The following is a 25,624-nucleotide window of genomic DNA, read 5'->3' on the forward strand; positions in this document are numbered from 1 at the left end:
AGGTCTGGCAGCATCTGTGGACAGAGAAACAGAGCTGATATTTCAAGTCCCTAAGACTGTCCCTCAGGGCTCTTTTCTAATTTCCAGCATCCGCCGTATTTTGCTTTTATTTTATTTTATTTTCTCTCTCTCTCTCTGCCCTGGAGATTGATCTCCAATTGCTGGAGGCTCCACACCAGTCCTTGGAGGGTTGACAACTCTAATGCTATGAAGATAGGAAAGCGCTTGAGCGGAGACAGACTTACTATTGCCCGCCACCGGGGTGCATGAAAGTGTGCTCGGCTTATTGTTGTTGTTGCTGCAACAAACTGGGGGTTTGGAGGCGGAGCCAGGATCGGCGCGCGTGCGCGCTCCAGGGGTTTCCCTGGTGTCCTGGGCCGCGTGCTCCAAGCTGGCATTCCAGAGACAATGCAGAAGCCGGCGCAGCAGAACGTTCAGAATGTTACACTGAGCCTCACCCTGCCCATTTCGTGTCAGATCTGCCTGGGGAAGGTACTGTACTGTACAGGGCAGGGTGGTCAGTGCAAAGAGCAGGGAGGACGTTGGGAGGCGGGCGGGCTCTTTGCACTCATTGCAACCAAACCAGTCGGGATGATGCATTTTTTTCCTCCCCCCCCCCCACCTCTTTTTAAACTTTTCTTTCCACTGCATTTTTTTTCCGCTCCATGGGCGGATCCTCCCCTCCCCTCCCCCCCCCATCCCAGTCAAATGCAATTTAGGAAATAATGATGACATTTGGGACGCAGCATCTTGTTATTTTTTCGTCTGTTTTAAGAGCCCGTTCCTCTTTTTTTTTAAATCAATGCAGACGTAATGTGCTGCTGGAAGTTCGGAAAGGAAGGGAAACTCGTGAACACTCTCCCTTTCTTGGGGTTAGATTCTCACTTCCGCATCATTCCGCTGAACGGTCAAAACTGAAGTGCTTAATGGCAGCCGAACCTCAGTAACTCTTATCACGTCAGCGAGCACTTTAAGGGAGTTTCATACCGTACTTTTTTTCCAGAACTTTTTCTGTGTTTTGTATATTTTTCATTCGATATAATACGTACCATGCATTTGCTTTTTATCGCTTTCAAACATTTTTGAATGAGGAGGAAAAATATCCGTCTGTTAGGTTCAGCATACGTTGTCCTCTGCTGTTTGTAATTTTTGTAAACTCTGGTCAAACAAAAAGGTGGTTGGGTATTCTTGCAAAGGGTTACTTTTTATATCTTTTTGTGCTTATACAGGGCAAGCTTGTATGAGTCAAATATATTTTTTAAAAACTTGTATGCTTGAAGACTTGCATTCATAACCTCATGACATCACAAAGCATTTTTACAGCCAATACTACAGTATTTCTGAAGTGTAATCATTGTTGTAATCAAGGAAACGCGGCAACCAGTTTGCACAGAGTAAACTTCCACAAACAACAATGAATATGCTAAAGTCTCTGAATTGGGACTTTGAAACGAAGACCTTGAGTACAGCAAGAGGCAATGCAGCTCAGTTCTTTTTCATGAAACTTTAATTTCTATAATTGTGACTATAACTATAAAAGTACACACGCTTCCTTAGAGATCACTAAAACTAGGTGATTGACAATAATATGTTTTGCAGAATGTTGAGTTGTAATGTAGTTGCAGTTCATTATAGGAGTCAAGTCTCTAACCAATGCATCATGTGACACTATTGCTACACTTAAATATCAGATGTGATGGGACTTGTTAAGAGCCAGTTGTGTGAATATGTTAATCTCAATTAATACTCACTTTGCAAATGTTTTAGGTACGTCAGCCAGTTATCTGTTCAAACAATCATGTCTTCTGCTTCATGTGCCTGCAGTCTTGGCTGAAAAACAGCACCCAATGTCCAACCTGTAGAATTCCAATCACATCTGAAAATCCTTTCAAGGAAGTACTTGGTAAGGCTACTTTAGAGTGACATAATTACTTGGTGCTTTTTCTCAGTTCAGTTATAAAAAGATTAATTTAGTTTGTTTTAAAAACATTGTTTCTTTGTGAGGTTAGAAGCTGATAGTCCGCTAGAGCTCAACATCCTTATTTGTTTAACTTTGGATGTACTTAGAAATACATCTAGATAGCACATGTGGAGTAGAAACTTTGGCGATCTAAACATGTGGATGAGTTTCATGATTAATGCACTGAATTACTTACTGTGACATGTCAGATCGCTACATTAATACGCTTAAGTTGCTCCCCTTACAAATTGACCAATAGTTTTGGCATCAGGCATTTAAAGCATATCCAGCCTGATGTTGTATTGTGAACAAGCAGGAGGTCAATATGTTTAAATAAGCTATCTCCTCTTGCACACTGTTTTGTGTGACTTACTGTCTAGGCTTGTTTCATGTATTTTGTCGAGGAAAAATAATTCTACTGACTTCCAGACAGGTCAGCCTAAAAGGAGGTTCTACATACTGGTGCTCTCACTATCTGTGAGCTTGCAGGTGTGCTGAACAGCACAGCAAGCCTTTAGTCTGGATCAGAGTTTAAAAACCATTCTGGCATTAATCCAAGAAGGAATCACAGCATTGAAAGGTTATCTGGAAGGAGTTAGCTTGGCAATTCTCATACGTGCATTAAGTAGCAGAAGATTCAGACTAAAAATTAAGAGTGCTTACAAAGTAGTAAACATTTTCATGCATTTTTCAAAGAGTAAGTAAGCTTATTAAGGGTGCTTATTTGAAAAGGGGTGTTGTAAAGCAATTACAAACACAATAAACAGATGCCACCTCATTCATTTTCAGACAGAATACATGGCTGTGAGGTGCAGTGTTTGATGACACCATTGTTGAAATGCTGGTGCCATTTCTGCATGACATTGCCCTCATATTGATAGAATAGGCCCTGACTTTACCTGGTGGCATGTAGTTATTTAGGGAGTAACATGGAATGGTGTTATACTGCAATTTTGCTGACTTCTTATGGGTTTGCTAAGAGTATTATTCCTGTAAATTAACAAATCATGTAGAATAGTGAATACTCTAAACATCAGCAGTACTGCCCTTGTATAACAAAAGGGATGTAGTTATATTAAATGTTATCCACTTATACCTGCTTCCTACCTTAGGATATATTTTAGACTGAAATAAGCTTTCTGGATGCAGTGCAGGTAAGAGGTCACTAAAATTAGGTGACTAAACTAGTGAACTTTATCAGAAAAGTTGTGTTTCTTGCATGCACCTGATGTGTATGTAAGAATCCCACAAGGTAGGACTGATGAGTATTGTTGGTAAGATAGTTATTTTGCGCTTTCTAGAGTAAATACAGGCAACTTGTTGACTGTGCAAAAGAGGGGAAGAGCTTTTGGGCTGTGTATTTATCTTTACTTGCATGTAGTTGAATTTAGTTCTCCTCTTCCTGCACCACAAAGCACCACTTTCTTCAGGGTTGTCCTTGACTTCTGAAGCCTATCATTTTACAGCTGAAAGAAATTAAAAAGACACCATTGTTGAAATGCTGGTGCCATTTCTGCATGACATTGCCCTCGTATTGATAGAATAGGCCCTGACTTTACCCGGTGGCATCTAGTTATTTAGGGAGTAATGTGGAATGGTGTTATACTGCAATTTTGTTGACAAACTGACAAAATCAGTTAATTGAGACAAATGTACATTTGGATAAAACAATGTTGTCTAATAGAAATTGCTGACTAGCCATAGGTGTAGCTACAGGGGTGGTGTTTTAACCACATGCACTAATTTTAGTAGAAACCGCCACACACACACCTTCCAAACCCATGACCACTACCATCTAGAAGGACAAGGACAGCAGATGGATGGCAACACCACCACCTGGAAGTTCCCCTCCAAGTCACTCACCATCCTGACTTGGAAATATAGTGCCGTTCCTTATCTGTTGCTGGGTCAAAATCCTGGAACTCCCTCCCTAACAGCACTGTGGGTGTATCGACACCACATGGACTGCAGCGGTTCAAGATGACAGCTCACCACCACCTTCTCAAGGGCAACTAGGGGTGGGCAATAAATGCTGGCCCAGCCAGTGAAGCCCACATCCCATGAATGAATAAAAAAAGGTAAATGTACTTCACAAGTGTATTTACTGAACAACAATCTACCACTTAGTGCAAAAAAAAAACTTTTGCAATCTTTCTCTTTCACCAAAGGCTTGGAATCTTGGCATGGATATATCAGACATCTGTTGGTGCAGTATCTAGGATTTCATCCCACAGTGCGAGCAGTACTCCGACTTCATCAATATCACGTCAATATCCTCAACAATGAGGTGCACCAGACCTGCCCTCGCTCTCCATCCAGAACATGGTGGGAAACTGTGTTTGACCTTTTCAATGACATGTCCTGCTGGAGCTACTTGTTATTAGTTGAACTTGCTTTCTTTTGCTGTCCTGGAGCAGTTATTCTGATTGGTCCAAATCACCATAATGGCAGTTCCCGTCTCCGTACAATGTTACTGGTATTTCCATGATGCTGAAATCTGGTGTTTTCGCCCATGTTACACGCCATTTTAGATAACCAGTATACACTAACCAAGGGTGTAAAACACACATGGTCAAAAAAATCACTTGCACACTTGGCTTTACATCTTGCCAACAAGTACACAAATGGTTAAAATACATATACATACTGCATATGCAGTATGAATATGAACTTACGATCACCTGTCCAGTAATGGCATCTATCCATTTTTTGTTTGCTAATCAAAATTTCAAGTAATCAAATCTAGATTCACAATTAAGCAGATAAAGCAGAGGCCAACATCTAATAACAGGCTGGTTTACTGCTGATGCAATGGCTTCATCATACCTAAATATACATGCTATACTCTGGTCTCCTCAGCACAGTGGTTCGCACTGAAATTCTGTGATGCAATGTTTCGAGTGTTATTTTGACTGCTGCCTGTCAAGCTTCTGAAATGTTGTAATGCCAGCAGATTTCATTCAGGTGGGTATAATGTTGCTTGACCTGCTGCTTTATATCATTACAGATAAGGTAAATGTAGTGACAAATACATACAGATCTCACTGAATGTAAACTTAGTAGAAGCAGGTTGTTAAAACAGAATTTGAAAATCCTAAGTTTCTTTGGGCATATGAAGGAAAAGGAAGATTACAAACTCTGAATCAAATTTACAAATTTGTAGGGACCTTATTACTGATTTTAAATAATTTCCTTTCAGGTGGGACAGATGGAACCGAAAATTCTGACAGTCCATCTGTCAAACGACACCTTCGAAAAACTAGGCTGGAGCTGTTACATAAAGAATATGAGGTAACCGTGTTTATTTTTGAACAAAGATTTTTCTGTATTGGCCTGAATAGGGGAAGGAGAAAAAAGCAGTGGATGACAAATGATTGTAAAATGCACTGTTCCTTGAAAGATTGAACTTTTGACAAAATATTGCAAGCAATAGAGGGTTCTGCATTACTTGGATTTGTATATAACGTATGTTATACATCTGATATCCTGTGAGGATGGGGGGAGGGTTCATTGAGGAATAGTACTAGCTTCCAGAAATTGGGGTAGCGGATGGCCAAACCAAGATTTGGCAGTGTGGGGGAGGAGTGATTGAGGTGTTCCAAAATCAGGGAGGAATGGGCAATGTCTTGGCGCGTTGAAGGGCAATTTAGTCTCAACCGCCTTTGGCTTTCTTGGAATCTTCAAGGCCCTTGACCCTTTTCTTGACAATTTTCAGCCATGGGGTGCCTGGAAGTGGAAAGGTTGTTCTGAATAATTTCCTGATGATTATCCCTGTGTACTTAAACATGTTTTTGTATTTAGGAGGAAATTGAATCCTTGCAGAAAGAAATTGAAGATCTTCGTGGCAAAAACCTGAGTCTGGAATCGCAGCTGAAAACTGTCTTTGATCCAATGACGGTGTCATCTTCTGGCAAAACTGATAACCAGAAGCATAGCACAACTGAACAGGACGACGTACCTGACTTGGTCAGCCAGCAAGAATGGAGAGCCAAATTAAAAGCAGCTACAGAAATCTACGAGAAAACAAAAGCTGATTTGGATAAACTTAAAGAAGTAAGTATTTTCTACATGTTCCTCCAGGAAGAAGTATAGGAGAGAGAAATAGAGGCTTAGAGATTTATCTCAGATGTTTCATTCATGGGATGTGGGCATCACTGGCTAGGCCAGCATTTATTGCCCATCCCTACTTGCTCTTGAGAAGATGGTGGTGAGCTGCCACCTTGTATCGCTGCAGTCCATGTGGTGTAGGTACACCCACAGTGCTGCTAGAGAATGAGTTCCAGGATTTTGAACCAGCAATTTTGAAGGAATGGTGATATATTTCCAAGTCAGGATGGTGAGTGACTTGGAGGGGAACTTACTGGTGGTGGTGTTCCCATGTGTCTGCTGCCCTTGTTCTTCTAGATGGAAGCTGTTATGGGTTTGGAAGGTGCTGTCTAAGGAACCTTGGTGAGTACCTGCAGTGCATCTTGTAGGTGGTACACACTGCTGCCACTGTGCATCGGTGGTAGAGGGAATGAATATTTGTGGATGGGGGTGCCAGTCAAACAGGCTGCTTTCTCCTGGATGGTGTCAAGCAACTTGAGTGCTGTTGGAACAGGCAAATGAAGAGTGTTCCAACACATTCCTGACCTGAGCCTTGTTCATGTTGAACAGGCTTTGAGGAGACAGGTGAGTTATTCACTGCAGGATTTCTAGCCTCTGACTTGTTCTTGTAGCCTCAGTACTTACATGGCTAGTCCCATTCAGTTTCTGACCAATCGTAAACCGCCCCTCCCAGGATGTTGATAGTGGAGGATTCAGCGATGGTAATGCCATTGAATGTCAAGGGGCGCTGATTAGATTTCTCTTGTTGGACATGGTCGATGCCTGGCACTTGTGTGGAATAAAAGTGGTGGCATTGGATTGCCCACCCACCATACACAGGGCTTTATATTTAATTCCATTAGCTGGAAAGGAACTGAATAACTGGCAGTGGATACGATACCACCCAAGGTGACTTTCTACCCCACATCGTCCATTAGAGTTTGCTTTGAAGGAAGGAAAGAGCGTGCATTTATATAACTCCTTACACAACCTCAGCACATACCAACGAAGTTAATTTTGAATTGTAGTTACTGTTGTAATGGAAGACGGCAATTTACATATATCAAGGTCCCACAAATAACAGTGTAATCATTAGATAGGAAAGCCAGACCAATTGGCCCAAGCAATGCATGTCAGCATTTGTGCTCCATTCAAGCCCCCTCCTGTCATTCTTCATCTATACCTCTATTCCTTTCCCCCATCATTTGTTTAATTAGCTCCCTCTTTAGGCATCTGTGCTATTTGCTTTTTTTCACTCCCTTTGGGAGAGTTCCACATTCCCACCACTCTCTGGGTAAAGAAGTATTTTCTAAATTCCTTTTTGATTTTTTTGGTGACTTGTCTTATATTGATGGCCTCTGGTTTTGCGCCCCCCCACCCCGCCATGACAACCAGGTAATCTGCTTTCAGTGGTGTTGATTTGAGGGATAAAATTTGGCCATATCACTTCCATTTTTGAAATGATGGCATCCATCCCTCTCTGGAGACGGTGGACTTGCGCCTAGGGTGGATGTCACTTCTAGATTGAGCATCGACTGTTGTGGCTGTGGAGGCCGATTTGAAAGTGACAATCCCTATCACAGCTGGCACAGATGAATAGTGTTGGCTTGAGGCCGACTGATCTTTTTCCCACCATCTGGTTTCTTTGGTCTTTTTTTTTCCACGCCCTTCCTGGCTGCTTGTCTCCAGGCACTCCGGTCAGCAGCGAGGACTTCCCATTCATCGACCCTGGGCTTGGTCAACTTGAGGCCTCGCTTACAGGCATCCTTGTATCGTAGATGTAGGCAACCTGTTGGTTTCGTGCCAGTAGCAAACTCATCATAGAGCATGTCTTTGGGGCTGCGACTGTCATCTTTTCAGCTCCCATGACCCAGCCAATGGAGTCACCACTGACTCAAGAGGGCAAACATGCTGGGGATCCCTGCACACTGGTGTACTTCCATATTCGGCACTCTTGCCTTGCCAGGAGATGGCGAATATTCGTCTGAGGCAGCGAAGGTCGAAGTTGTTCAGCCGCTTTTCTTGCATAAGTTATCCATGCCTGGCTACTATAACAGAAGATGCTGAGAACACAAGCCTGGTATACACGCAACTTTGTATTTTCGGTTAGTTTGCTGTTGGTTCACACTTGAATTTTCAACTTTGATATGACAGATGCGGCCTTAACCATCCTGGTGCTGATTTCAGCATCAAGAGACAGGTTGCTGGTAATTGTTCATCCAAGGAATGTGAAGCTGTCGGCAACCTCCTCAGGTCGATGTTGATGGAAGGTGGAGTCTCTACATCCTGGCTCCTAATTTTGGTCTTCCTGACGCTGATTGTCAGTCCAAACTCCTTGCAGGCCCGGCAGAGCCGAACTACAAGCTGAAGCAAGTGAACTTCAGTGTGGGATGCCAGCGCGGCATCATTAGCAAACAGCAACTCACGGACTAGGGCCTTAGACACTTTGGTCCAGGTGTGCAATCTTGCCAAGTTGAACAAGTTGATGTCAGCTCTGGCGTGCAGCTAGATATCCTCATTTGAGTCGCTGAAAGCGTCCAATAGCAGCATGGAGAAAAATATGCCAAAGAAAGTTGGTGCCAGGACTCGACTTGCTTTTTTATTTGGAAGTAGCGCCTTGTGCTCTTTTACGTCCCATACCAGCCAGCCTGAGGTTTCTTGGTAAAATTGGTGGCAAACTCATTTTCATCCACTTTCAGAAGGAGGAGGAAAATATCCCAACATTCCAGCCTGTATTTAAATCCATGACCCTCTTGAAATGAAAGACAAGTGATCATCTCTCTGCCCCCCCCCCCCCCCCCCCCCCCCCACACACACCCACCCCAAACTCCCCACCACCATTCAGTCCCTGTAGTATTTAACTCTTAATGTTCACCAGGACACATTGCCTGTAGAATCTTCAATATTAGCTGAATGTAGAGGTACAGGAGTTGCATTACTTTTCTCCCTCACCATCTTGATTTTGCTTTTTGAGCTTTGTTTGAACAGATGCACTTTTCTTTTGTTAAGTAAGAGGTAACTCTGAATAAAACTATGGTAAGTATATAGATAAAATAACAGGATTTTTTTGCTCTTATGACTGGTTATTTTTGTGAAACCAGATTTTTTTAGTGGACTCAAAATAATTAAAAATCATTGAAGAACCTTTGCTGAGATTACTAATGGAGGCCATTTAATCATAATGAACTGGATTTTGCAATCAGTGCTGAAGTAGCACCATCTTGACACTAAGTAGAGAAGCCTTGTGGAAAGCCTTAGCCAAGCTTCGATGCCCTTGTGGAATTGTAAATCTGATACAGCAGTTTCACAATGGAACAACAGCTGAAATTGCCAACTGATGAATATGCTGACCCCTTTGACATAACTAGTGGTGTGAAACAGGGATGTGTCATGGTCCCTGTACTCTTTAGTGTATTCTCTGCTGCCATGCTTTTTGGGGCATTGATGGAAATGTTGATGGGATATCAATCCAATTCAGAACAAATGACAATCTCTGCAACCTGAGACGATTGAAATCCTCAATAAGGTCTCGGAGATGATAAAATGCAAATTACTGTTTGCCGATGGCTGTGCCCTTGTGTTATGCTGGGAGCATAACCTTCAAAGGATCATGGTCTGTTTCTCAAAAGCGGCTGTTAACTACGGGCTAATTTTCAGCTTAAGGACGATCGAGATACCATTTAAGATGGAAATGAGAAATTTTCTCTCAAAGGGTCATTAGTATGTGGAATTCTCTTCCCCAGAGAGCAGTGGAGGCTGAGTCATTGAATTTTTTCAAGGCAGAGTTAGACAGACTTTTAAAAGGCAAGGGAGTCGAGGATTATGGGTGGCAGACAGCAAAGTGAAGTTGAGGCACAGCCAGATCAACCATAATATTGAATGGTGCAGCAGGCTTGAAGGGCTGAATGGTCTCCTCCTGATGCTATGCCCTATACTCCTCCAAGAAATTCGAACTAAACCCCACCTACCATAACTGTCAGTGACACAACGCTGAAGACTGTAAATAACTGCACATATCTCGGAAACACAATCTCCAGAAATGTCTGCCTCCAAGACCATTGCCCACACAGATCTAGTGATTTCTCTGGTGTGGATTTGCACTTTCTCACTGACTATTTGAATGAGGAGCCAAATCTCCAGGCATCAAGTAGCAGTGTAGCTGTCGAGCAAGATAAGCAGCCAATCACATTGAAGTATTCTCACCAACAGCAAGTGAGGAAGTTTACATTCCTGCACTTTTAATTAAATATTTTTACAAGTGGCAAAATAAATGATTAGGACATAAAACTTGGGATGAAAATAGAAGATAAAATATTATCTTTTTTAAAAAATGTGGAATTTCTTATTGAGGAATTTGATATTCAACAAATTACTCTTTCATTTAAAAGCCCAATTATACTTAATGTGACAAGATATTTTTTGAAGGGTTTTCGAAGTGAGACTAAGAATGTAGAACTGAGACTAAGAGTTTAAAAGTGAAAGTTCTTGCCAGTTTAATGACTGAAGTCTTGTGGGGGGATCTAAAAAACGCAGAAGTGTAGAATCATTGACAACAATTCCTGGATTTCCATGTTTAACTGCGCATGTGCAGATTCTGGAAGTTGCTGTAATCAGAGGAATAATGAGACAAATGACCACAGTTTCACCGTTATTACTAGTGCAAAATTCAGCTATTATCATAGAATCACAAGGCACAGAAAGAGGCAATTCAGCCCATCATACCCCCTGCCAGCTCGCTGAAAGAACTATCCAATTAGCCTAATTCACTGTATTGGTTAGCTCCTTGCTTAGTACCTGCACAGGCCCATGTTCAACTTTCTTTTCCTGGCTCTGCCTCAGCAGCTAGCTTGTATCCCTGTAGAACTTATTGAAAATTAGAAAATAATTTGCTCGTTGAACATTTCAATAGAGTCAAATTTGGATGCGCCAGGTGGCACTGTGTATCTTCACTTCAGAACTCCCATGAGTGCAGAGGTTACTTAAATTGTATTTAGAACATTTACTGTAGCTTATTATTTCCCCTGATTGTCCTTTGGTTTGCAAAGATTTTCCACATCCACTCTACATCGATTTCTCTTCATGAATATAAAATCTCCCCTCTGTCACTTCTTGTTCTAATGTGAATAGTCTTGACCTCTCTTAGTCTCTCTTTTTATAGCATTGTGGTTTTAAGATGCAGAAAATCCTTGGTGCCAAGGTCCGGCTTCCAGGAAAGCCAGGATTAATAGCATTTCTCAACATGCAAACTGCTGGTGCACAATCCTATAAGCTTCTATTACGAAGTAAGCATTAGAGCTTCCTCAAAAAAATGAGTAATTTGTGCTGTTTAAATCTGGTTCTGTTGATGAAAACTGGATGCCCCATCAACTTTTATTGAAAACCTACAGTATGTTACTGGATTGCAAGCATTACACTCCTCCTCAAATGGTGACTGCTTGAGTTTGTGCATTTGAAGCATTCTGTTTTTGAATTTTGAGTTATGTTTGACTTTTCGCAGGTTTGATTAGTTCACATGGCTGTTCTGTTTGGATCATTATTGCTTTTGCCTTCCTGATATTTTCCCTCCAGATTGGTGAATGTGCTTCTTGTAACCTTTTTTTTTTCTTTGTTGAGGTTATTATTTAGGGTACTGTCTGAAAGAAGATGCTATGCCAAAAAGTGATGGGTAACGGCATTAAAATGCAAACAGTTGGAATTACCTGGTTGCTGAACCAGTCACAATAATTGTAGTCAAGTTCACTTTTCCACCTAATTTGTGCCACCCAGTAAAGAACTATTTTTTTAAAAATTCAAAAAATCAATCGATGTTAACTATTTTAATTATAGTTCCTTTCTAACTAAATGTGACATGCTGAGAATCCACCCAAGATGTTAACAATACTGACAGTCTAAAGGAGGCCATGCCATAGTATTGTTTTGTAGCTAATCTTTGGCCCAGAAAAGAAATGCTGGGATTTAAGCCAGACTTGATGCACCGTCAGAATAAAATCTAGAACACGCTGCTTCTTTTGAGAAACCCTTTACATATCATCTGCTCTTTTTATGAAGGAAGGTGGTTGTCTGTCGTGTAACTTGTGTTTACATTTCAGGGATTGCCCTTGGGCAAAAAGTTCAGTCTAATGTGACACGAAGCCTAAATTAATGCTTTTCCCCCTTTCTTAATAGCTGCCGAGGAACGATTCTGTTGATGTATGGGCATTGTCATTACGTACTACTCACAAATCAGGTCGTTGTACAAGAAACATGATTTTACCATTAGAGCATTCCCTTAATGCCTAGCTACTGGCTCTCAGCCCATCAATAGAGCATGAAAAATATATTCTGCATCTTGCTGTAAAATATTCATTTGTAAAATCTAATTAGTTCAAATTAAAATGGTGATTTTTTTTGAGTCTCTCTTAAAAGTGCCCCTTGTCCCTTGGTTACTGGCACATTGAGTGTTAAATATTTAGAAAGGTGTGCTTGGCATTGGCTTTGAAGTGGTAATTTTTTTTCTGATATTGAACTGTTTAGCTCAAAACTCTTCTTTAATAGACCCCTTTGAGCATCCATAATAACCTTTTGAAGCCTTCGAACATTTTTTTTTCTCTTCCTCAGGCAAACTGCAAGCTTCGTGTTCAAAATGGTGATCTTGTGAGAGAGAATTTGCATCTGAAGGCTGAGGTTGATAGTAGATCTCCACAAAAGTATGTACGGTTACTATGTTAAAAGAGAAGACAAGTTACAATGACCTTTATCTACTTTCTCTGATCCCATAGAAATTGTTAGCAAAATGGACCATTAACTATCTTGAAAATATTTAACATATTTTGACAAGTTTAAGTCCAAACAAGAAAGTTGGAAATGAGGGAATTTAAATTGTTAATTCACTATTTTCAAACTAATGACTTTGAATTCTCTTTAGGCGTGCAGCATCATAACTAGGAGTTACAGTTCACTGGCACTAGGCATTCCAAAACCCATGAGAATTCCCACAGTATTGGATCTTTGCATAAAGCCTCCACATTGTCAGTAACTGGGACTCCACTAGGTCAGGTGTAAGGAAATTGTACTGTAGGCCAGCCACTGATGCCAAGTGTCCTTGTGTTCCACCAAAGAATCTTTGCATGTGAAAGAATTGACTATCTTTCAAGTAAGCTGCTTACCTTGTTGTAAACCGCTTGTAAAATGACTATTCCAAATTTGGTGGTCCCCACTTCTGTAATCTGGCAAAAACTGCATGCCTGCTTCATGCTATTATACAACCATTTAAGGGCGGTGAAGTTGGTGGGAATTCCAAATGGCATCATTACACTAGTCACATTCCTTCCCATGATGTCACCACGGAGGAGGTTGGACTATCGAACTATCCAACTCCACTCCTGCAGGAAACACTTGTGCAGCCAAAAGCAGGTAGACACTTAACATAAGGGGTTCCTAAGCAATTTCTATCGCACTCACCTGATTGCTAAAACTCCCAAGAAAATTTGTGGGCAATATGCCTAACCAAAACACTTCAGTTTGGTAACTTTCAGTGTTTTCTCAATGAAGAATTGGTTTTAAACTAACTTGCTAAGACTGATTTGAGCATGGCAAATTTATAACTTAAGGTAAAATGGAGGTATGCAGCTCAACAATGATGGAACAACTTTATGTGGAAGAAGGTTTGGCAAGTTTAATTAAAAGTAATCTCTAAAATGTTCAAATTCTCAATATAATGCTACCAATGATCTCAAAATGTTTATGCAACAGATTTATTAGAGGACCTTCTTTGGATTCCTGATCACAAACTTGTAACTGAGATTGGAGATTCTTAAAGTTCAGGTTCTGTACACATTGCAGTTAACCTGCTGACCACTGTTACTCAATGTGTTCAGTTGACTGCTTTTTTGACTTTACTAGAAAGCACTAGTTGTCAGATGTTACAAAAAAATTGTATGCAAGCTAAAGCTCATGGGGAGGCGGTGCTGTAGTGGTATTGCCACTGGACTGGTAATCTAGAGACTCAGGGTAATGCTCTGGGGACCCATGTTCGAATCCCACCATGGTAGATGGTGGAATTTGAATTCAATAAAAATCTGAAATTAAAAGTCTAATGATGACTATGAAACCATTGCCAATTGTCGTAAAAACCCAACTGGTTCACTAATGTCCTTTAGGGAAGGAAATCTGCTGTCCTTATCTGGTCTGACCTACACGTGATTCCAGATCCACAGCAATGTGGTTGATTCTTAAATGCCCTCTGAATGAGGGCAATTAGGGATGAGCAATAAATGCTGGCCCAGCCAGTGATGCCTACGTCCCACGAATGAATAAAAAAATATTTCTACAGATCTGCACTGCCATTATGGAACCTCATCTGAAGTGTATATCCAGAAACTGGAGTGCATTTCCCATAATGTTCTAGCTGTTCAATGGACGGATAGATGTCTTGGCAGGGACACAACTAAATTCCCAGAATGATGTCCTGGAGAGTGGAAATATCTGTATGATAAAGTTTACTTCATTCAAGCTGTCTAAGATCTATGCTCCTGGTCTTTTCACTGAAATGTTCTTGTACAATTATTTTTAGAAAGCTTTAGATTTAAGTTGAATAATTCCAGGCCAGTGACTTATTCACCCTTTCGATGAGATTATTAGTGCCCAATTAAGTCTAGTTTCTTTTGTTGGTGACCTACAACCCATAAAAACAAATTAATTTCTAGTTAGCTCACACAGAAACTTTTGCAGCCAATGGAGCGGGAAGGTTTTCATCCATGAGATTATTCTGAATTTACAATAAAATGATAGTGTGCTACCTGATTTCCCTTGTTTTGTGGCTTCAAATACAGGGTATTTCCTATTTTGCTCTCTGAACATAAACATAGCCGTAAAGTGTATAAAATTATGGTATGATAGCTAGTTATCATCCATGGCATTTTATACTTGCATAGCTCATCCCACTTGGGCTGGTCCTCAGCCCATTAGCTCCTTAGCTGGAGCACTGAAATCTGTATTCCCAATTATCAGCAAAGCAAATTTTTAACTAATGTTTTATGTGCGCACAGAGATTCCTCTGATATCTGGAAACTGGGCCATGCTCTTCCCAGCTGTTGCATGATATGACAGCCCAGTGAATTTGCTTAACCAATAAGTGAAGCATAGGAAGCAATTCAAAGGCCTTGACACATTACCTGACAGCTATTGCCATACTTTCTGCACTCCTGCATTACAGGATTATAGCTAAATTCTGGCAAAACTATGCACTGACTACACTCGCAAAAATAGTCATGACTTGGAAGAATTGGCAGCACTACATGTCCTCTCTTCCCCCTGCATTGTATAAAGGACCTGCCCATTGTACCAATAGCTTTAATCCCAGCTGTCCTCTCTTACCCCTATGTTGAATAAAGGGCCTGCCCATTGTACCAGTTGTTTTTTCTCAGCTAATGGCTCTTTCCGCTTCACATCATATCCCCCATCAAAAGTTTGGAATAAAGCCTACGTCCTCCTTAAGGCATGGTTTGGATTGGACAGATTTTCTGTTAATTTACCTGACCTGCTTTTCTGCCTTGTATTTCCCAGTAGACTTGAGTTGTCTGCAGTGATTGTCACTGGCTAATGAATATTATACTAAGTTGTCTTCTTCAGGACAAGCTTACAAAAGAAAAGCTATGTGTTAGTCTGAATGGTGACACTATAGATGGCTGAATAGAAAATAAGTGAAGCCGCCAAAAACAAATAATAATTAGCATGCAAGTGGCATGGAATATTCTTGTTGATCAGTGTGTGCCTTAACTGAGCTAAGGCCATAAGTATCCTCTTTGGATTTTGTTCTATGCAATGCAGTGTCAGCATCCAAACAAATTGTGTCTTCATAGTTTAGTTAGCATGTCTGCATCAGCATTTACAGACCATTTTAAATATTGTGCAAATTTGCTAAGGATGCCGTAAGTATAGAAGGTTGAAGGTGATTTGATCATGGTGTTTAAAAAGAGGTAGATAGGTAAAGCTATTTCCTCTGGGGCAAACACAAATAAGGGGACATTAAGATATTGAGGGGGGAAATCAGGAAGCACGTTGTCACATACACGATAGTAGAAATCAGGAATTCTGTTTTTCTAAAGGCTGTGGATGCTGGGACAAATGCAGCTTTCAGGATTGAAAGTGGATAGATAATTGCTGGTAAAGGTATCTTTTATTGTTAGGCAGTCCCTCGTGATCAAAGATGGCTTGCTTTCACTCCAGTTTGATGGGTTCCGAGATGGCTGATGAGTCTAGAACATGATCTGCAGACTCTACCCCAGGGCAGGTAGTGCTTGAAGGGTCAGGTAGATGAGTTGTTTGGAGGTTTGTGCGCTCACTCCAACGCCTTGACTTTACCTCTGCAGGTTCCTGATGAAGTCTCTTGATATGTTTGGTGCCTTCCTGAATGAATCATCTCCATTTTGTTTGGCCATAAGCCAGGGACTCAGTGGGGATGTTTGATCTCTTCAAGAGATGTTTTGAAGACATCCGACAAGCGTTGGTTTTGGTTAGGGTATCAAGGGATATGGAACTAAGATAGGTAAATGGAGTTGAGTTACAAATCAGCCATGATCTAATGGAATGGTGAAAAGGGCACAAGGGACTGAATAGCCTTCTGTTGCTATCTGTAAGGAACAATTGCACTATGTTTTCAGCATTATTCAGAACTGTTATAAGTACAGCGAACCTCCGATGGTAAGAGTAGTACTGGTGAATAGGAATCTGTGCTGAGAAAACACCAGCACCACATGCCGAAGTTTTGACAACTTCAGTTAATGAGACTCACCAGTGTCTGATGACGTGGACATGATAAATGCACTGGCCAGTAGCCATTCATGCTGCACAATGTGGGAGTCTTATTTTGCATCATGAGATCATTGGTAAGAATGCTGTTTGAATTCTGGCAAATTACACCTACCCCATTTTTAGGAGTTTATTATAGATTCAGTAACATGAGACTGCACTCTGAAAGGGAGCTCTCAGCTCAAAGTTCTTTACACTGTCCAGGACTGTACAGTCAGATAAAAATTGATACTGGTTGACAGTGATCTTTTGGACTATACTTCCTCGTGGATCATCAAAATAAACCTTAAATACCCATTTAAGTGACACTGGGAAGTTTTCTAGACTATAATTTGAGCTTTCCATTCTGAAGAATGGGTAATGTTTTTGCATACAGATATGATCTCTGTGCATGCTATGTTTACTTGTGTTAATTTTTTGAGACTATCAGGCTCCATTTAAGAAGGTTTGAGGAAAATGTTGTGAATCTAGCATCCTTCCCTGGTGTATATACCAGGAAATTACAGGATAGAGTACATGGCCAACTTGATTTTCTGAGCAAGACAATCCCAGGACATGGCAGCAACAATGAGACCCATGCTCCTGTCCACAGTGGGGAAACTTTTCAGATGCAGGTAACCAACCCAGTTCGCCACCCACCCTGGGAAACTTCCAGTGGCAGGAAGTTGTCCCGATGCGTCGACTCCCCTATTTTCCCACTCCCACTCTCCCCCTCCCTCAACGCCTGTATCCACGGGGCCAGGAAATTTCCAGTTCCATTGTGTCAATGCCTGTGGAGTCCCAAGGTACACAATGCAATTTGGCAATTTGGACAGTCTTGACCATTTGTTTCCTATATTATGAGGGCCTAAGGCAAATTGGTGATGATGGAGCAGATTGCCAAATGGATAAGTGAATATATCCTGCACCTGTTCTGCTGCTTCTTTGCATCTCTCCAGTGCTTTTCACTTCATAACAAATATTGTAAGGCTGCTAAATGAAACAACCCTCGTATATATACAGCAATTACTCTCTAGATTTAGCTGCAGCACTTGACAGTGCCTTTAACTGATTACTCCAGAGACCTAATGCAGTGGCTTCTACATCAAGACCGCACCCCTAAAGCTTTAATATTTTGTCATTCTGCTTTAGTTTGTGAACAATGTAGAAAGAAAATGAAGGGTAGTTACCCACCTTGTAGAGTTGTCTTCATTCTGTACACCCTCCATAGTCCCAGCCCTCCATCCCTGCAGGATATAATTTTGGTGATTTTAGTGCAAAAGTTTGTTTGGCTTTGGTCAAAATGAATTGGCTGAATGGCACTTTATATAAACACAGAAGTAAGAAGCCAGAGCTGGGTATCTAAAGCATCATCGAGACATTTATATCTGTATGCAGAGGTTTTCCCAGAACTTATCAAGCCAGGCTATACCCCTATGGTATGTAAAAGATGCAAAACCTCTTACGAAATATTTGGGGTAATGAGTGATTTTTTTTTTTTAATGGGGCATTCTCACCTTTTGATGTACACCCTGAAATAATTGTTTAAATTTAATAATCATTTCAGTTTTCAGAAATGACCTCCCAGCAACTCCTTAATTATCAGTCAAGTTGATTGCAAAGAAGCATTAATGCATTGAATAAGGAACTCATTTTGTGGGTGGTGTTCCCATCCCTTCAATTAGGAAAGTAGGCTTTTATCAATTTACTGTGAAACAATATGCCAGTCATTTGCAATGCTCTTAGTAAGAGTTTTTGAGCCCTGCTTGAGAAGTAGACTAATAAGCCTGACTTATAAACCACATTTTAAAGCAGCAATTGTTTGTTGAAGGAACGTGCAATTAATGACCATTAACCTAAGCTAAGAGAACACTGCAACTAAAATGTGACTAGTTAAGTGGAAAATTGAAATGCATATTTAACTTCAGAAGAAAATGATGATCATGAATTATGCTGCAAGACTTTTAATGCTTTACTTATAGATCACTCTTTATTATCAATTCTGTAATTAGAAAAAAATGCTTCAAAATAGCCTTATTTCTTGAATTTTCATCCACAAAATACCTCTTCTACTCAATATTAAAGTCAAAAAAAACATACTCTGATGAACTTTCCTAACTCATATGACATAGAAGCTCTATGGTTGGCGGAGGGACAGTTTTGCTGGATACAAATGTAGATGCTAGATTTCCCCGTTAATCCAATCTTCTGATTTTCTTTTTTGACTTTTTTTTTAAATCGAATATATGCCCTCCTCAGTTAAATTGTCTGAGCTCTCATATTTGGCCAAAGGTCCAATTTTCATAAATCTTGTAGTCACTAAATATGAGGATGCCAGTTATTTCATGGAATGGTAGCAATAATGACTTCACTGATTTTTTTTTTAATAGACTGTAGACAACAGTACCCAATTAGACACTTTGCTTTTTCACTGGAGGTCCTGGGTCAAGGAGATTAGCTCAGAACTAGATGCTCACCAAATCGTTCTTGTTTTCAAGTCATGTTTCTATTCATTCTGTATGGTTTCAGATTTGGGAGGTTCACAGTGGCTGCCCTTCAGTCGAAGGTGGAACAGTACGAACGTGAGATGAATCGTCTAAAAAGGGCATTGGAACGGAGTGACAAGTACATAGAAGATATGGAGTTCCAGATTGAACAACTGAAGGGAAAGAGGGAGGAAAAAGAGAACAAAGATGGGAAATTCAGTCCGGTTTTGCCACCTGCTTCTCTACAGGATGGAGAAAATGGAAGCAGCGAACAATTATGGAAACATTGTAATGACCTCAAGGAGAACAGGATAGTAGCCATGAGGAGAAGCCTCAGTAATATTAAGCAGCCGTTAGTCAACCAGTTAGATGGTGCAGTATCAACCTCTTTTAACTTCTCTCATCAGCAAAATTTACGTGGAACAGTGTCTGATTCGGTGCCAGTAAGCCAGGCCCTTGCTGATAATGGACTTCTAACAACAGCTGATGTTGAGAACGATGCTTTGCATTTGTTCCAGAAGACTGAGGAGAAGGAAGGTGGACGCACTCGACCTGCGGATGAAAGTGAGATACAATTTGAACTCCCTAGTCCTTGTACTCCATCCACATCACTTGGTGCTCTCCACCTACAGAGCACAGATGATGAAGTAAGTCCCCTGATGAAAAAAAGAACTCGAAGAAAGAAGCTGACCCACTTCAGAAAACTTTGTTTTGATGGTGCTGGTTGGAGAAACATGTGTTCTGCAGTGCAAAATGTTGATTGCAATAGTAAGCAGAATGCAGAATTCACCTCCTCCAATAGCCTGATATTTTGGGATTCTTGTCAACCTAACCCGACTGAAAGTGCCCTTAAAAGCACTCTAAAGAAAAACCTGCAGACTTCTCAAGTTGAAGATCCCCTGGTCAAATTAGAGGCCAAAAGGCCAAACTTGATCAGTAGCCCAGTTACTGAAGGTCCTTGTTTCCCTGAGTGCGGCACTGTACGTTCAAGAACATCCAGTGAGACCTCAATGGATGCAGCCTACCGAGAAAAGATATCTGAGCTGGACTTCATGTTAGATGAGACTGAGAACCTTAGAAACCCTCAGTGCTGTCTGATATCCGAAGACCTTTCTGACCTTGACATGTCTTTGACAGCGGATCTAGCGCAGTGCACCGAACTTTTGAATGAAGCTGAAAAAAGATTAGAGCAGAAAATGCGTCAAAACCAGCCGCATGCTTCTACCTCAGATACCAGGGATATGATTGCAAATAACGATGAGCGAAGTGTGGTTTCCAAGCCCATAGTGCCTCCTGTTGCTTTAAACATAAAAGAATCATTATCTTCAGAAGAGAAAACTTCTTTCCAGGGTAGCTTTAGTTCCCCTTTTCTTTCAGTAAGTTCTGAACTATCTGGCCTCCAGCATAAGAAACCATCTTTGTGGAACAGCTGTTTAGTACCTGAAAATGAAAAAATGCTGGAAGCAACCAACAGATGCCAGACTAGTAAACGAAAGCCACAGTGTTATGGTGAAGAGTTATCCAGTCCCTCTAAGTCATCAAAAAATGATTTCTGATTTGAAACCTTTATTGTAGTTAGAAATTTTTCCTCTGTGGAATTTTGAAGCCATCTGATCACCTTCATAATTTTCCTCCTTTGTTATGAGTGCCATCTTATGAAGTATTATTTAGCCAGCACAGTTAATTATGCAGCCGAACAAAACCCAGTGGATACAGGTTTTTTGCTTCTGCGTTCAACAGCCTATAATTTGCCTCTCATTAAATGCGCAGAAAATCACGTTCCTGGGGAGTGCAGAAGCAAAATGTTTGGTCTAGTGTGTCAAACACAATTTAACTATTAAGCAACACACATTCCTGAGACTTGACTTTGTTTCTGATACCATATTTATCCAGCAGTAGATCTTTTCCATTATTAGGGTGCCAATAAGCAAGGAGAACTGTTTAGTTTAAAACTGGAGTACAAATTTACTTAAATGGCTAATGAAACTAGAAGGTCGTTGCAGTGAAGGCAAGTGAAGAAGAACAAATGCAGTAGCGAAAGCTTAGATGGTATATGTCGAAAATAGTTGAGAAAATGTAGTTGAGCTCCAGTTTATAAAGGTGGGATATTTGTGCTTTTGCACACTGCAGCTGAAATTTAAATGATGATCAAATACTAAAGAACTGGGAGAGAAATGAGCACATTGATAAAATTCTTGTGCTCATTCATTTTGTATTCAAGTCACTAGTGGAGTTGGAAAACTGCCAACAGTATATCTTCAAGTTGGCAGCTAAAAGTTACAATTTTAAATCTGGTAAATTTTATTATTAAAAAAATTCCTTTGTGGGTCAATCAACTCTTTTGAATGTAACACCCAACTGAGTTTGTTCTGATTCCAAGAGCGTAAAGAATGTGATGATGCTTAATCTACCCATCACATCTGACCAATGCTTTAGAGAGTATGATTCTTTAAAAAGCAGTAATGGTTTGGAACACTTTGCTAAATGGAGAATGGCCCACTGATGCAATAATGCTGCAGACATCCTTTTGTATGCAGTTTTGAGCTTAATCGTGAATGAACTTAAAATGCTAACATCTGTTGATTCAATCAACTTTTCAAAGGGCTTATTGGAAAGGGTGCTCACGGAACAAAGGGCTTTACTTTGAGTAATGTGACTTTGAGGTTGCTTCACCCATCAGTCAGCTGACATGAAGTGGTGTTGGTAACTGTTAAGGGCACCCGAAACCCACCTGCTAATGGTAGCTGCATGAATTGTGTACCCTAAGGGAAGGAAGGGGAGAGTATAATTTACTCTTTGTGCAAAACTCTGTGCTTAGAGATTCTGGAATATAAGGAGTCTATTTTAATTTATTTTTATAAAGTAGATTCTTCCGGTAGAGCAATGAATAAAGATGTGATCTGCTAAATTCCCTTTTCCCCAATGAAATCAGAATGAATGTGTTGCTATGCAGTCTGGGTTTTACTTTTTGGTTGATCGTTTAAAGCATCATGTGAAAATATTTAAGAAAAAAACTTAAGATGTTTATTTGTGATTTGTTGTCTTGTGCTTGAGAAATGTATTTTTGTAGACATAATGTTTGTTATTTCCTGTGCATGTCATTTCCTGTACATGTCTTCAACAGTAGATGAAAAGTGAGGGAAAAATTCCATTTTCAACTGTGACATGCTGTTCATCCAATAAAGGTCTTCAAACATGTCATCACTGTCATGTTTCAGGTCAGGTTTTCTTTCAGTTCTTTCATTTTGTGTTTATGGCAAAGAGGCAGTTCCCATAAGCGCATCAAAAGTCCCTTTGCTAGCTGCTCCGTGGATCTTTGCTATGAGTGGTATAGCATGCCACTATGTTGTTAGCCCTTAATTACAGGATATCACAGGTGCTCACCATGTTATCTTATATTTCAAAAGATCCCATTTTGGCGGGTTCATGCTAAAACCAGTAGATTTATTTAAAAGGTAAATACAGAGAAGCAAAAAGACACAGCAAGATACTAACACCAATAGTCATATTAACATGTCCTCTATACTGCATGTTACACAGTTCAATAACCTGTAAAGGTTTTGATTGAAACTATCTTTCCCAACATTTGTGGCTGCAGTGTAATCCCTTTGCTTCTGGGTTTAGGCTGTGATAAGTGATGCAAAATTCCCATCAACTGCACTTGACCCAGCTGTCAAAATGAACTAAAACTGAGCAGCTAATCCAGCGTCTTTGTCAGACTAAGTCTTGCATGTCACACTTGCGTGATGTTAAAACATTCTTAATGCTTATCACTTGGAGTGATAAACTTTGTCTATTTTCCACCAATCTGCAAATTCGCACACTAGCATTTCCAAGAAAGACAGTACCAAGCAAACTTTGAAATCAACTGTTTTAAGTTCATGCAGTGGTAACAACTGCAAAATCTAGTTGCTCCTTTATTGAAACTCAGCATATTAACAGTTTAGTATGTAGGCTATTTCCTTGACATTTTTAGCTATGTCTAACTAAAACCATTTTTTCCATTTGTTTACCTTGTGTAAACTCATATATAAAACAGACATTTTCCCTGTTTGGCACAGAATAAAAGTGTTTCAATGACAGTGATTAACTTTTCTTTTTGTTTGATCAAACTCTGTTTTGGATCTCAGATGTGCAGATCCATGCTGTGTAAGTGGAAAAATATAGACCTTTGAAAGGGCCACCTTTCAGATGTGCTAATTTTTAGATATGGGAGTACAACTATTTGTAGCTGTTTGATATGTGTGCCATAGTATCCCTATCCTAAAGCATAAGGATTTATGTCTGGTATATTCTGTTAATCTGCTGCAAGCAGCTTGTTTTGTCAAAAGTTAGAATGTTTTCGATTTTAATTGGACTACAAATATATTTGAAACATACTTGAGTTCCTTTCAAAATTTGACGTAGTGCGCACAGTTTGTCACTGGATTCTAAAAATCCTTTGGGAGCTCAAGAAATTGCCACTTAAACAATTTTTTATTTATTAGTCAAGAAGTGCCAGACGTTCTCGGAATATTGGCAGACTGAATCACAACAGTTTGTTGACAATTGGGGGCTGACGGATGACAAATTGCTGCATTTATCCACGTATCTGTGTAGTTGTATTATCATTACCTTTGTTGTGAATACCTAGTTCATGGTTCATATTATATTTTAGGGGCAATTTTTAGTTCTGGGACGATTAAAGTTTAAGTGTAGAAAGCGGGATAAATGCAACTAAAGCAGCTTGGAGTCTTACACTTTAAAAAAAAGTTGGGGGCCATGTTGACTTAGGTGATTAACCGTTAGAAATGGAAGATCATTAAACAGCAGGTGGGCTTATTTAGCTGGAGAGCTGGAGGTGTGATGTCAACACTGCTTGCAAAGAAATGCAGTCCAGAGGAATGTTTTGTTTTGGAGTTAGATCTAAATTAGTTTAAAAGCCTTCAGTGAACTTTGAAAGACTGCGTTGACATGGAGATGGGTAAAGCTTAAGAAGGTTCTCTGTTTTCAATTTATCTGAATGTTCTACAAAAGGGGAAGGGGTCTCCTGCAAAGGTGCTGCTGTTAATGGACTTCAAGCAATTAGGGCTCAGAAGTCCAGGGGAACGGTTTATAGCTTAGTACAGGGAGATTGGAGTTTGGCAAAACCCAGGGGCAGTACCAGCTTTGTGAAGCTAGCAACCTGCGGACGAGTTGAAAGTGCGCTGGTAATTAGAGGTAGGAGTATTGCTTTTTAAATCCTGTGGAAAACAGTCCGGGAGGAGAGCTTTGAACCCTCAGGAGATGAGGCAGTCTGAGTCAGAGGCTAGATCTTCAAAGTGAAGAGTTGAAATCCCTCGTGAGGGAGTTAAGTTTTAATGAAATGTTGTGGCCCTCAGTGGTCACTGATGTCTGGTTAGGTTGCTGAGAAATCTGTGGGATCTGTCTTGGTCGCATTGACATTTACTTTGTAGCGTGTGTTCAACCGCATTTTGCCTGATAATTCATATTTACCTCATTAATTCTGGATGTTAAAGTATAAGACAGATATTGAAGATTGTTTTTCTTTTCTGACTTAGTATAGTAGAGAGTTTATTTTGTTTAAAACCATGCAGTATTGCATTCTCAATGAGTAACTGGGCTTTCAAACTTTGCCTACTTTAAACAAAAAGTAACATGATTGTAACACCTTACTATTTATCATGTCTATATTTATTTATTTTGTTGAATTTAAGCTCTGACAAAAATATATCTGTATATTAGTGTAGCATTTTTGGGTTTCCTGGGAATACTTGAGCAGAATTGTTATTTTATCGTATTTCTTGTATATTAAGCCCATCATTTTTATTACAGCACACTGAAAATTAGAGAGGTTTGAAGTGCTAATCGGCCACTCAGAACAGGTGGATTAGTGATTAAAAATGTTTATCGATAAGTTTCTGTAGCTTTGAGATGATAACATAAAGTTGGGTATAATTTTAAGCCTCTCTTGGCATAGAGATGAAAGTTGACCAAAATAGACTGGGAGAATGGGTTAAAAGATAAGATGCTACATAAGCAGGTAACATTTAAGCAAATATTTCATAACTCTCATCCTTCTCATAGAACTTCATTTCTCAATGGAGTACGTCTTGGTTGAAACAGTTAAGGATGGCATCAAATTGAAAGAAAAGGCACACAATGCAGCAAAGATTAGTGGTGAAGGCCAAAAGCAGTGAGATTCCTGGGTTCAGTGATACTGTCTTGGGAGGTAGGAGCATCAGTGTTTCTGGTTGGACAGGAAGCCCTCAGGCAGAAGCTTGAGAAAGGAATAGGAGCACATCACCAGTGAGCTTAACGTCTGGATTCTGGACAACGGGATGTG

At 40.2% G+C, this 25,624-nt stretch overlaps 1 protein-coding gene across 5 annotated transcripts; it reads left to right on the top strand.

The window, feature by feature from the left end:
* The first annotated feature begins 341 nt into the window (after positions 1 to 341).
* Positions 342 to 22,500, top strand: obi1 (ORC ubiquitin ligase 1). 5 transcript variants are annotated; one of them, XM_041199472.1, is made up of 6 exons: positions 342 to 492; positions 1,768 to 1,903; positions 5,160 to 5,251; positions 5,762 to 6,013; positions 12,644 to 12,732; positions 19,343 to 22,500. In XM_041199472.1, exons 1-6 carry the CDS (start codon positions 409 to 411, stop codon positions 20,853 to 20,855), a joined length of 2,166 nt encoding a protein of 721 aa, XP_041055406.1. In that variant the 5' UTR covers positions 342 to 408; the 3' UTR covers positions 20,856 to 22,500. The 5 variants fall into 5 exon arrangements, with proteins under 5 accessions (XP_041055406.1, XP_041055407.1, XP_041055404.1 ...); XM_041199473.1 differs by having other exon boundaries at positions 355 to 492; positions 1,825 to 1,903; XM_041199470.1 differs by lacking the exon at positions 342 to 492 and adding an exon at positions 717 to 872.
* Positions 22,501 to 25,624: the final 3,124 nt, after the last annotated feature.

Source organism: Carcharodon carcharias, chromosome 11, assembly GCF_017639515.1.
Source record: "Carcharodon carcharias isolate sCarCar2 chromosome 11, sCarCar2.pri, whole genome shotgun sequence".
Classification (NCBI taxonomy): Eukaryota; Metazoa; Chordata; class Chondrichthyes; order Lamniformes; family Lamnidae; genus Carcharodon; species Carcharodon carcharias.